The sequence below is a fragment of the Pectinophora gossypiella genome, chromosome Z, assembly GCF_024362695.1.
Source record: "Pectinophora gossypiella chromosome Z, ilPecGoss1.1, whole genome shotgun sequence".
Lineage (NCBI taxonomy): Eukaryota > Metazoa > Arthropoda > Insecta > Lepidoptera > Gelechiidae > Pectinophora > Pectinophora gossypiella.
Window position 1 is genome coordinate 6,413,679 of NC_065433.1, and position 13,190 is coordinate 6,426,868.

Below are 13,190 nucleotides of genomic sequence, written 5' to 3' on the forward strand. Positions count from 1 at the left end.
CCGTACCTACATAACAACTCGTAGAAGACAATTTGCAGTCACTTTTGTTACGAAGTGTAAAATGGATATGATCCACTATATGGGGACATATGAGTATCTGCCCATCGCCCAAATAATACTAGTGCATCATATTAGAAAGAACAACAACTCCTCTGTCCTCGGCATTAAGTAGTTATTGCTATAACCTCACAACGTGCCCGGGTAGGCAAAGCAGCTGAACCTTCTGTTTCTATTCTCAGTCCAGCATAGAAGACATTAGAAGAATAAAATACACACAGAATAATAAATAAATGTGTACTTTCACAATATGTATCACAAACAATTTAAAGACAAATTCTGACCCGTACTGAAAAGTGCGTTGCGTTAATTAAAACATGTAAATTTTCACAATATGTTTACACAACCCTCACCGAACAGCAGCGGCGGCGGCATCAGCGGCGCTGCACGATGTATGGGCAGCGTCGGCACTCGCAGCACAGTGTCGAGCGGCGGGGCCGCATGCGCCGCTGGCACCGCTTGCTCGGCCGCCGGCGGCACCGCCCCTTTCGCTTCACCGCGTCTTGAGCCACCCAGTTAAAATACTGCGAACCCTTCCTCTCCAAAAACCCCATCTCTATCCCATTCTGTAAGATCGTCATCACCTCGTCTGCAAGATGTGTCGGGTTTTGCCTGCTCTGCACTTTAAGATGGTCCATTATCTGGTACAAGTTCGCCCCATGCATATTCTTCCTGAGAAACGATATAATCGACTTCCCAACGTTGCTGTCGGGAGGATGCGGCGGCACACACTCCGTTGCTGCATCAGATGTCATGATTTTCAATACTTTTGCAATTTTGCTACCTATTGTAATGCACGAATTTCGAAGGAACTCCAGTATAACCGAAAAGTTTTACGAAACAGAGCTAAAATATTGTGCTGTGGATGTCAAAGCCCCCCCGAATACATTTTTCTATTATCTTTGTTTGAGTGGTTCCACACCGGCGCTCATGTCTTTGTTTATAAATATTCTCTTTGGTTTATAAACATAACAGAGTATAAAACTACTATAGATTTTATATGTATTAAATTTAAGCTGAAAGAGGTTGGAAGTAACTTTCAATAAGTCCAAGGCGCGCGAGGGTTACAGGGCGGGAGATCGTGTAAACAGGTGCATAAAATACACTGAACCATGATAAAAATCGCGCCACCAGAACGCTTTCTGATCCGCCTGTGTGCATTGTGCTTAAAAATTGGACTTTTTGATGTCGACACCGAATATTTCATTACTTCAGGAGATATTTATGAATTCCAGCTGTAAGAATAGTTTATAATTCTGAGTATTAGCCTTTTTGCCTACCTAGGATTCGTAGTACCTAGGATTATAAGCTATTAAATTACTTAAAACCTCCTAATTAAAATAAAAAGTTGGCTGATATTCTGAAACAACTTGACAATCTAAAAACAGAAGAAAGTAAAAGTCATTAAGATTAGGCAGTCATTCCATTTTCAAGCTTTTTTATGAATCCGTATTTATGATAATTTATCAAAATTATTTACACAACTAATTTTTTTGTACATTTTAAAGCCATGTTAGTTCCATAAAACAAGGCAAAGCTGTGAAAATGTCACGCTACAACGACTCGTACCAACAACAGCAAGACGACAACACCGCCAAGTTGGTGATGAACACCTTCTACAAAGTGGTTGACAAGGACGGAGTCACGGCAACGGAAATTGCAAAATATTTGCAGGAGAAGTTCGGTGACGTGTGGAGGCTCACAGCTTTAACGGGCAAAGCAGAAGAGACTCTGAAAAGAAGTGCTGCTTTGGGATTCTTGGACCGACATGGAGACCGTTACATATCGAACATAATGCGGGAGGCAGGGTGCTGCCGGCGCCGTCGCCGCCGCCGCCGCAGCTGCCGCCGGCGACGACGCCGCAGACGCTGTGGACGCCGTCGCCGGCGCAAACGTAAGCGCTCTTGTTGCTGTACCGGATAATACCTGCAACTATTGTGTAATATTTTGGCGCTTATTAAATTAAGATTAGGAGTTGATCTGATCATGGTATGAGACTAATTATTATTTTAGTCTAATTTTGTAATTAGTTAATGTAAAAACTTTGGCCAGCTTTTCCGATTATTAAAAAGCTGACGCGATTTGATCCGCATAACAAGATTGTAGTGGTGTAGAAAACCTATACTGAATTCTTACACGATAAAATCTAAGACTAGAAATTATACAGTGATGTATTGATTTACAAGGATGCGGCACTAAATTGTTAATTAAACGAGTTTATTATAAAAACGGAATTTTTATTTGTAGGTAATATAATTCATTATGATTGTGTTATATAATAAACTTACCATGTGTAATGGTTGAGGGCCAGTACTTCAATAGCTGAACGTACTTATTTTAGTTTTTTTCGTTTCGGGCTCCTCCGAATTTCCTTTTGCAAGCTTCTTGGTGAATCGTAGTTGTTATTATTGTACAGCTCAAGTTCCAGAACAAGGATATCGCCAATTTTTTTTTTCTATTCTGAAGGTCCGCAGCAGGAGGCCCGTGTTGGTCTCCGGTTCTATTATCTAGATACTGAGACAAGACAGAAGTTTTCCTTTATTATTCTTTAGTTCTTACACCATGTATGTTTGATCAGTTTTTCCAGAGGATTAAGAACTAATGGGAGTTACCACTGCACTAAACCCCTTGTTGGTCGTGGTACACCTCGACAGTTTACCTAGGTGGACCACAAACATTTTTTGTTGGTAGTCTACCTAGGTGAACTGATACCACCAGGAGTATCGTGGGTCTATTAAAATTAAACGACACCCCTGTTCGAAATGACCGTAATGTTGTAGTGTCGCGGTGTGGAATGCGGAAATGCATTTATCTCGTGTACTTATGTAAATGACACTGACGAGATGTACCACGACCAACACGAGCACTAAACCACAAGCGGGCGCCTGGATCAAGATATCTGGCAAAGTATTTGCTGTCATAAGTACCACCACGTCGCATTATCTCGCTCTACCAGGCAATGACCGAGTGTCAGAACAGGATAGAAAATAGGATGGACGAAGGGCGAACGTGCGGTCTCGTGCTGCCAGATGTAGCTCCCTTATTCTTCAAGAATAAGAATAAAATAAATTTATTGCCAGTAACAACAGTTCTTATCACTAACAGTTACACATTCATTGTTAAGGATGTCAGTTTAAAATATATTTCAGAATGAAAACGAAGTAGAAATAATAAGAACAGTTTTAATGATTAAATAATATTATATTTAACTCTAAAATAGTATTTACACGTCTTTAAAACATATTCATATAATAATGATCGAAACATTTAACATTTATTAAGTTTACATTACACGTTTATCATGCATTATTGCTTTATTATTATCCTAGGACAATGATAAGGCCAGAAGGCGGAAAGTACACAATGCTATTAGTGAGATGGTGATGGAATTTGTACTCCAGACGTCGGACGGAGAAGTAAACCTATCAATTCCCACCCCGCTACACAATTAGGAACTTTCCAGGCTACGTTCACCAAAAACAGTATAGATGGCGCTGTACAAATTTAACGTGATAATTGCCTATATTACTTGGGTACATAATTAATCGTATATAAAAATAATTGTTGCTTGATATTTGGATCACATTATGTACAGAATTATGTGGCTACCTATATTGCTTCTCTTTATTTTGATCATAATAATAATGGTTGGAAGATGTAATTGTGCCTAGGTATAATAAAAAGGGTCATTATTTATAACCAAAAACTAAGATAAAAGATGCATAATATGTCTTATCTATGAAATTATATGGTTAAACGAAATAGAATCTGTACAGTCATGAGCAATATCATGTACCCACTTTAGAACCCTGTTGCACTATCTATTTGACATTTAGTGAGACTTACGGTCTAATTTGTCAAAAAAGTTAATGTAACATGGTAAGTGTATACATTATTAATGCTCGTGACCGTACAGCGCCATTTATATTATTTTTGAGGAACGTAACTTAGAAAAAGACCTTCATTGCTAATCATGCTGATAGGTAGTAAGGTCCGAAGTGTTACGCCCAGGAGGATTGGAAATGTTGTAATAGAAGTCAGAATTATAAATATGAATACAAATTAATTAATACACTGGGGTTGAGAACACAATGCGCGATGTTATGTAAAAATGGTTAACCAGCGTTAATTTATGTCAATAATGGTACTAATTCCTATACACACCATCTAAGTTTGTTTTAAGTTAAACCTGTCATATTCTTATGCGCCGAAAAGGAAAGGCACGAGTAATCGACAGATATAAAATTTACGGAACACACGTCAATTTTAGGCAGGATTTCTATAATGGCCCACAACCCGATAATTAAGTTCGGATTATTAATTCATTCACTCATTCATTTTAAAATTTACACTTGATAATCATCCATCCCTTTCCTTTCCGGCGCATAAGAAAATGAAGAGTTTAACTTAAAATAGAACTAGGTGTCTGTAGGAATCGGGGTCATTGGGAATATTGATTTAGACTGTTTGACGTCGTTTGACCTAGAGACTTGTACACTGCGCCTGCGGTCTGAGTTGCGCCCGCGCTAAGCAACATGTAACCATCATCGTCGTTGATGTAAAGTTGATCTATACAAGTTCCTTCGTTGCGTCACATGTTACGCGTCAGTTGCTGTCTAGTGAAAACATGGATGTATGGTCACATTAACAAATCTTATAGTATTTATACAAACAATTTTCCTTACACAATTTCATGTCCCATACTACATCTACATTAATTGTGTACTAGCCGCCTTATTTACCTACAATTATAAAACAGCCTTAAAGGAGTCATCTTCGTGAATAGGAGGCGTAATTATTAAAACAATTCCACATTAGAATTTTCCTTATAAATATACTTACATGGTTGAATTTTATTCAATTTCTCTTTTCATTACATTATAAACATACTTTACACATTGCTGATATTATGAAATAAGAGTACAAGACAAGGTGTTTCAGTAAATAAAACAATTGATTCTAAAACAAATCATTTACAATACACTTAACGATTTTTTCCATATTATGAAAATTCTATATAAATTAAAATCATTGTATCAAGCAGGGATACATGCGCAACTTGATAAAATTATCAATCTTATCAATAAATTTTGTCAAAATCGACAAGTTCCTTTTTTTCCCTAACATGCGTGTCACGTTTTTTTGTTCGTATTTTTACAGAACGACATGACTTATATGGGTTCAAATATTAGCACCAATCGACAAAACGACATAATTATATCGTCAGAAATCGATACAGTGACCGTGATAAAACTGTCATGTTGCGCATGTTAGCCCTATAGATAAAAACTTACCTAAATTGAATATTTAAATATAAAATGCTGTACTGCATGAAATGAAAATATAACACAAAACACGTCGTGCCCGTACTCCAATTAAAACAGTCACGTCATCAGTAGCCGCAAACGCAACCAAACACCTTACCAGGGGTACACTAAACTTTACAAAACGTCCAAACTCACACAACTTAATTTTTAAATGTTCCATCAATCTTCTCGTGGGCCGTGTTAATGTGCTGACGACAAATATACTGGGTATAACGTGGCATTACGCCCCCGCGGGTAGCTGGCAAGTCTATCACATCTCAAGTGGAATATCATTCTAGAAACCTCGGCGCATGATAATTAACAATAAGAACGAATAGTACCAATCTTCATCAGATCCTGACAACATGTTACAAGTTTATGTGAAACGAAATACTCAGCTCGTAATTCACGCGAGATAAGAAACAAAGTATATACAAATGATTATATAATATTTAAAAAATATATATACATAAAAAGCTAACAAATCCTTACAACCGTACTATTTTACAACTAAAGTAACTAAACCGGCCGATTTCATGTAGAATTAAAAAGTGTTTGTACAAAAGGTAGCAAGCAACGCAAATATATTTTCCTACGACCATAATGTTCGCTTCGAGCGAGCGGAATATACACATATCATGTTGTGATGTCACTGCCTTTTAAATTAACTAACTGAAAATTTCATTTTCAGACGTATTGTCTAATTAGTACTGAGTAATTCTAAATTATTGATATTAATAAAATATGGTGTCGATTAGCAGCTAAAAGTTTGAAACAAATACTAATGATTGGGTATTAACAGCTTCCATACTTTTTTAAATAATTATAATAATAATCTCAAAACTTTCTTACAAAGCAAATAACTGGAAGTCCGTGTCTTAAAGCGGCAATACCCGACTAGAACTTGATGAGAACACCCAACGCGTATTGCCGCTCTGACGCGACGGTTCGCAACACGCCCACAATGTTGTAAGTACTTCAAAAACTTAGATACTGCATTTTAACGGTAGTCATCTAATTTAAATTTTAATACACCTTATCCGCACGTTTTAACTTTTAGTTCACTAATAAATTATTATTATCATTCTTATCGGAGACTGTTGTTAATAGTTGCACGAGCTGAACACAAACAAATGACGGTACAAAACAATGGCACAAAATTACTAGGTAAAAACATGTTAATTAGAACAATAAGTTTCAAAAATCTTTTGTGAATCTAATTTTATTTTTAGAAAAAATATTTTAAAAAATATGTAAAGGCGTACATAAACAAAACGACTTGACACTGGCATTCATTCGTTTGCGCATTTGAATGACAACCAATACTTGGGTTCGCGACAACTTGCCCGCCTTGAAGACTTGGCGGTGTCTAATTGCACGGTTACAGATTGATATCTCACGGGCCGGTTAAACTGAGCCAATCGCGATCCGCCTGGGCAGATTATGATGTGCCGGCATTTTGTGATTTGGCCGATAATTTCATGAAGTTGGTCAGATCGATGGTAGCTACGTATTTATCCCTAGTAGTCAGGTCACATCGAAATATTCGCGAAACTGGTGGCTCTGTTTGCGCTCCGTCAGTTGTGTGTATAGTACGTGTATATATGCGAGAAAAATGGCGGCGTCACAAGTCAGTAGGGTGACCAAACCAAAGTATTATCAAATATAAATAGCTTTTATTTTAAATTACGTTAAAATAAAATGTAAAAAAAATAAATTAATGAATGTAATATTAATTACAGGCATTATTCTTTTTTATCTGAATAAATAATTAAAATAAAATGATAAATTAATGAATACATTGAAAATATATATTAATAATAAAATAAAATATTAAAATTATTATTTATATTTTTCTTCATTATTAAAATATCAATATTTTTATTTTATTTAAATTATTAATTAACAAAATACAGGGTGTTAGTGACATCATAACGAAAACTTAGGGGATGATTCAGACTATAAATCTGAGTTGATATCAAGTGGACAATCCTGGCGCAAAATTCATGAAACTATTGGTTTTTTTTATTATTATTTTCAGTTCCATGTTGTGTTTTCAGCTGCTTAGAATCTAAATTTAAAATAAAAATGAGAAATTATTAAAAACAATCAATGGTAAACCAATTGCACTAAAAAAATTGCAATATTACTTTCTTAGATGAATTGCTTCGATGCGGCCATTTTAACCCCCCAAATCCTATTTATTTTTCAGTCTACCGCCTACAACAAAAAATGTTTCTCTCTCAGTCTACTCGACGGCTCGGTAGCTGCGGGTGGCGGCGGCTCCTTTGACACTGCGCTACCGTCGAATCAGATGCAAACTTAGATCGCGCGTGGGTTACGTAGTAACTGTTACCTAATCTGTGGCGTGGACGACAAATTTTTAGAGGATTTTTTTTCGTGATTTGAGTTTGTTTTGTAAGTGAGTAGTAACTAAAAGCAGGGTTGATGAGGTTGGTACTCCATCTCACAACCCACACGATAGAAGAAGAAGAGGGAGCAGTGTCGCCTATGATGATGGATCATAGACCATTTACTGCGCAAGAGTATGGAAGAAAGTTAATGTGTTATTGACAAGCTCACATGGATATCAAAGAGCGTGTGTTGTGAGGTACCTAGGTAAACGTTTGCGACAAGAAAAACACCAACCATCGTTTTTACTACAATCAAGTAGATGTTATATTTTTTTCGTTATGATATCACTAACACCCTGTATACGTGTAGGTTTACATTTGTTTTATCTTAAAATTATTTTAAACTTTGGACACCCTACAGACTAGCACAGCTGGCTAAATCTTTATAAACGCGTCTTTTTTTAGTAAAATTTCAAATTATGTATTACTATCTTAACTTGCCAAAACGTTATGATTCAAACGCTACAGTTGGTATTAATTAGTGGGACCTATCATGAATTACGGGCACATCATATCACGATCTGCCTAGGCAAATCTCTATCGGCCCGGTTTAAAGATCAGCCCACAACAGATATACCATTATACGAGAAGAATTCTACTCGCAGTCTACTTTTATTATGCTTAAAATACAAATAGTTAATCAATAAACGAATTCCGTTCTGCATTTCAATTCTGTAACACACATACACTTGTCTACATTTTAGGCTAGGTTTAATCGACCCCATCAATTGCACGGTAGTTTTAGAATAAATAATATTGTATTAAAATTAAAAACATCATTCTTTAAAACATTTCATATAACATTAATATAATGCAAGTCGAAGATTCAAGTCATGCTGGTATAAAAAAATCGGGGAAAACTTACGTTTTATAGCCCCACGTTTAAAATTATAATCTGAAATCAGATTATGTTCACCAACCGACGCCAAGAACACACTGAAGGCACAACTTTGTCGGAATTACACACTACATACACACGCATAAATATCACGTAGGGCTCGGGGATGTTCCCGTAGGCACTCAACGATTTTCGTAGATCTATAATAATCTTCGGTAATTAATAGTGTTCAAGTTCTTTTTTGTTGTAGCGCGCTCTGCCTTACTCCTTAGCGGCTTACGGCCATTTAGACTAAAGTAAGACCCAGAGGTGAGGTCAATCTAGCTCCAAGTAAGACCCAGAGGTGAGGTCAATCTAGCTCCAAGTAAGACCCAGAGGTGAGGTCAATTTAGCTCCAAGTAAGACCCAGAGGTGAGGTCAATCTAGCTCCAAGTAAGACCCAGAGCCAAGCCCGACGAATTGGTGCGGGGCGAAGAGTTAGGCAACCACAGTACAGCTACCTCCTCCGGAAGGATGCCGCAACTGTAAGTTTCGAGAATCTTCAATTCCTTACAATGTAGATTCTTTTAACACGAAACGTCTTAGTAGTTATTACACATTTTTGAAATAGGGTGGGTAGACATTGTTTGATTCACGGCGACGCTTTAAGGCATTCATAGTACCTACGAAACACGAGTAAATTTCCTCTGTAAGTACCTTTGCATCTACGACTGTTTCTATTACACAACGAATGATTACACAACATTTAAATATATTAAAACGTGTCTGACACTTCGATTATATATTGAGCTAAGTTTTGTTTACCACTGTACATAACGCGACTAAGTTATGGCTAATTGACGAGATCTTCACTTAATTCCCGTGCATCCCGAATATATAGCAAAAGTTCATATTACTTATTATCCATAAGTGTTTTTCTATCATACTTTTGTGTGTATGTATAACTCTTAAACAATTAACAAGATACTACTTTGATTTTACGTTTAGTTGTAATAATATGAATGTAATATTGAACTGATATTGTAATCTGTAATTTCAAAAGGAATGCAGCAATATTTTTTTATATGGTACAAATATCCTATCCACGTCTGAGATTTTATTACAACTGTATCGACGATGGAACATTACGATTGTTTTGAAACGTCTGGACGCCGTGAATGGTAATAAATGCCACCGACATTATTGGCATTCATAGTTGCTAGCAGCAGGAACAAAAAACGTGTAACTCTAGCAAGCTAAACTCGGTAATGTTTATATTTTTTTCCCTAGTGTGGAAGCGGTCATAATACGCGGTCTTTACGAAACCAAAGAAGCGATATTTTTTGGACATGCGATACATATCGCGTTCGATGAAAAAACAATAAAAATAATATTTATGTGTGCTACTACTACCGCTTCGGGAAGTGTTTATAAGTGTTGTTTTAAACTAGTACAATAATATAACTCTTGGTACCCGAGGGACGTATTCCGTCAATCACTTATGATGCATGTTTTTTCCAACGAAGACTATTTTTATTAATTATTATTTTTATCGCAAAACTTTGGGGGTATGTACATGCATTCATTTCTCAGATACTTAAAAAATTAAGTCTTCAGTTCATTCGATAAGAAGTCTATTAATGTACCGTGCGAATATTTTTTAAAGTGAGCCCCTTCACCTGCTTGAGGGTTGTCACTTTGGCGTACGTCTTCCAGTGAATGAGGATAAAAACTAGAAGCTCAAATGTAGGTGACGGCACTGTTGAGTGTTCCTAAATATTGACAGTTCTCCATGTTGTCCAGCTAAAATTTGTAATAAATTGTTATAAAATGTGGAGCAACGTGGAGTGTATGCCGACTTAAGGATAAGTTATGAAAACGAAAAGCAACCATCAGTTGGAAAAATGCAGTTTTGATTGATAATAAGTTTTTCGGAGGTTTCTTCTTCCCGATCTTTAGAAAATAAATATAACACTATGATTTTGCAGTTAAACGGTTAAAGTGTAAAAATATAACCAAAACAATATGCTTGTTTACACAAATAATATGGAGAACTGTCAAAATTTAAGAACACTCAACAGTAGCGACACCTAATGGGAGATATAGACAGTTTTTATCCTCATTATTTCGACATAATTTTAAACTTTATGGGATATTTTCTATATGGTGTAGATTGGACGTAAGATAACGTCAATACATGTTCTTGGAAGCCTGTATCAGTTAGTTCTAGTTTATTAACCTGCTAGTATCCTGTTGTAAATGTAAAATGCGGCCACTGAAAGAACGAATTGACGGTTCTATAATTGTAAGGTTGGTTTCCGTCATAGCATAAAGGAGAGGAGACGAGCGAGGACTCGCGGAATCAACCAATCACAGCGTGCGAGAGGGAAGCGTCGTTTTCTCCGTCGCGGTGATTGGTCGATCCGACTCGTCTCTTTTCTCCGCTTTGGTGGAACCCACGCTTTAAGAGTTTCTCATGCAGATTTGTATTACGAACTTGACTGCTGTCAGATTGTCATTATTTCGGGGGCCGCACTTTAGCGGCTAGCACATGGTGCGTTACTGTTATGAGTAGTAGAGTGCGCCGTAAGAGTGTACTATTTATTGTCGCGTGTAAGGAAAGTATAGTCTAGTAAGAGTACCACAGGTTGTGACCCGGCTAATGATATCACAAGGCGAGTTAGTGAACACGGTGCGCGGGCGCTTAGACGGTGTCTATATCGCCCACGTTGATGCGGTCCTCGGCCGCCGTCACGGAGAATCCGAGGATGTTAGCGTCCACCTTCATCATTTTCTTCTTCGTCTTCTTCTTGCTCTGCAAAGACAATTTCTCAAGTCGGCAAGTATGGAAATAACACCCGCATTTTCGTGTAGCGGTTAAAACAAAGTATGATTGATTGATTACGAAAGCGGTACATATGGCGAAGGTTGTCGGTAGGGCTGGTAGAGGAAGACCTAGAAGGACGTACGTTTACCAAATTAGAGATGTTCTTAGAAAAGGTTTAGTACGACCCACTCTGAACTGGCGTACACGCACGCCGATTGATGGATGTGGAGGAAGCAAGAAAAGTGTATCAGGATCGAAGTAAATTCCAATAATGGAATTCGAGGAAAATTGAATTCCATAGTCTATGCTTATCCAGGTGAGAAATAGACGTGAGTATATGGATGAATGTTAAAAACAAAGCAATTTGGTACATTATATTTTCTTAGGGTCGTATTTCACCGCTTGATGTAATTGCACCAAGTAAGGTAAGGCTATCAGACACTGGTAAGTCACTATCTATAGCTATATAGGGCTTCTATTTTCTTCACGGCCCTCGGCAGTCGCTGCATTTCCGAATACCTTTGCTAATTTCCACGTTCTTCAATATTATAATATTTATCGTTGTATAGTTGAGAAAAAAACTACATTAATAAAATAGAAGCTCTATACATTATACAGTGTGTAAGTGACGTCGTACCGAATACTGAAGGGGATGATTCAGAGCATGATTCCGAGTTAATATCAAAATAATTTATATTTATATCAACTCAGAATCATTGTCTGAATCAACACTCAAAGTTTTCGTTACGATGTCACTAACACCCTGTATTATCATAATAAATTTATATAGAGCATTGGGCTCCCGATCTGGAGGTCCGGGTTTGATTCCCGAAGGGGACATTGTCGAAAATCACTTTGACATTGCTTTGTTTGTTAAGGACTTACAGGCTGAATCACTTGATTGCCCGAAAAAGTAAGATGATTCCGTGCATTGGAAGCCACGTTAAGGCGTAGGTCCTGTGCTACTAACCCAAATGTCTCCAATAATCCGCACTGGGGCAGCGTAGTGGAGTAAGCTCCGTACCCCCTCCGGTTGACTGAGGGGAGGCCTGTACTCAGCAGTGGAACGTATATAGTTCATGTACGATATATCATTAGACACCAACACCAAAAGTGGCTGCAAGTTGCTTACTGACCAATTGTGTCTCTAAATGATCATTGCGATTTGTCTACATACATAAAACCACGTTCGTAATCCCAACGGGATGGGCAGAGCCATAAATCGTCGATAAGATAGCCCGCAACCACTCAAGTTATTCGTTCTAAGATATCAGTAATACAAAGGTTACCTTAACCTCCTGATAATCAGATCCCGACGTGGTGCGCGGATTGACGGCAATAGCTGGTGAGCAGAGGTCGTCGGAGGGAGTCACCATGCCCACGCGTAGGAGTTTTGACCTGTCGCATGCATTATTTTTATTTAAACATTTATTGTTACATTGTTACAAACATATTTAATTGCACGTCGTTACACCCCTAAAGGGTCCCGACAACACACCCACAATACACTTTCTCATTAGGTTTTGGGATAAATTAGTATTATTAAAAGGAAATGTCTTTTTGCCCGTGAAAGTATTTTTATAAATTATTCAAAAGTGGATTTACATATCATTCGACACTATGGACAAAAATTTATCCTAATAAGAGATTACTGTCACTTCACTATAAAAAAGTGATATGAAACAGTACCGAGACACTGTCAAATGTTTTGTAACTCATAATCAATCTAGTTTTCACTAAGAAAAGTTAAACTAAAATTATTTGGCTTG

At 37.2% G+C, this 13,190-nt stretch overlaps 1 protein-coding gene across 6 annotated transcripts in view; it reads right to left on the reverse strand.

Moving 5' to 3' along the window:
• Window positions 1–3,225: 3,225 nt before the first annotated feature.
• Window positions 3,226–13,190, reverse strand: part of LOC126380063 (GRB10-interacting GYF protein 2) — a 49,830-nt gene continuing 39,865 nt past the window's right edge. For 5 of the 6 annotated variants that reach the window (XM_050029251.1, XM_050029252.1, XM_050029254.1 and 2 more), the window contains 2 exons: window positions 12,711–12,819; window positions 3,226–11,409 (listed from right to left, as the gene is read on the reverse strand). In XM_050029251.1, coding sequence (XP_049885208.1) covers window positions 11,299–11,409; window positions 12,711–12,819 — 220 coding nt within the window. In that variant the 3' untranslated portion in view covers window positions 3,226–11,298. The remainder of the gene's footprint in view (window positions 11,410–12,710; window positions 12,820–13,190) is intronic. The other variant, XM_050029253.1, reaches the window with a different exon arrangement.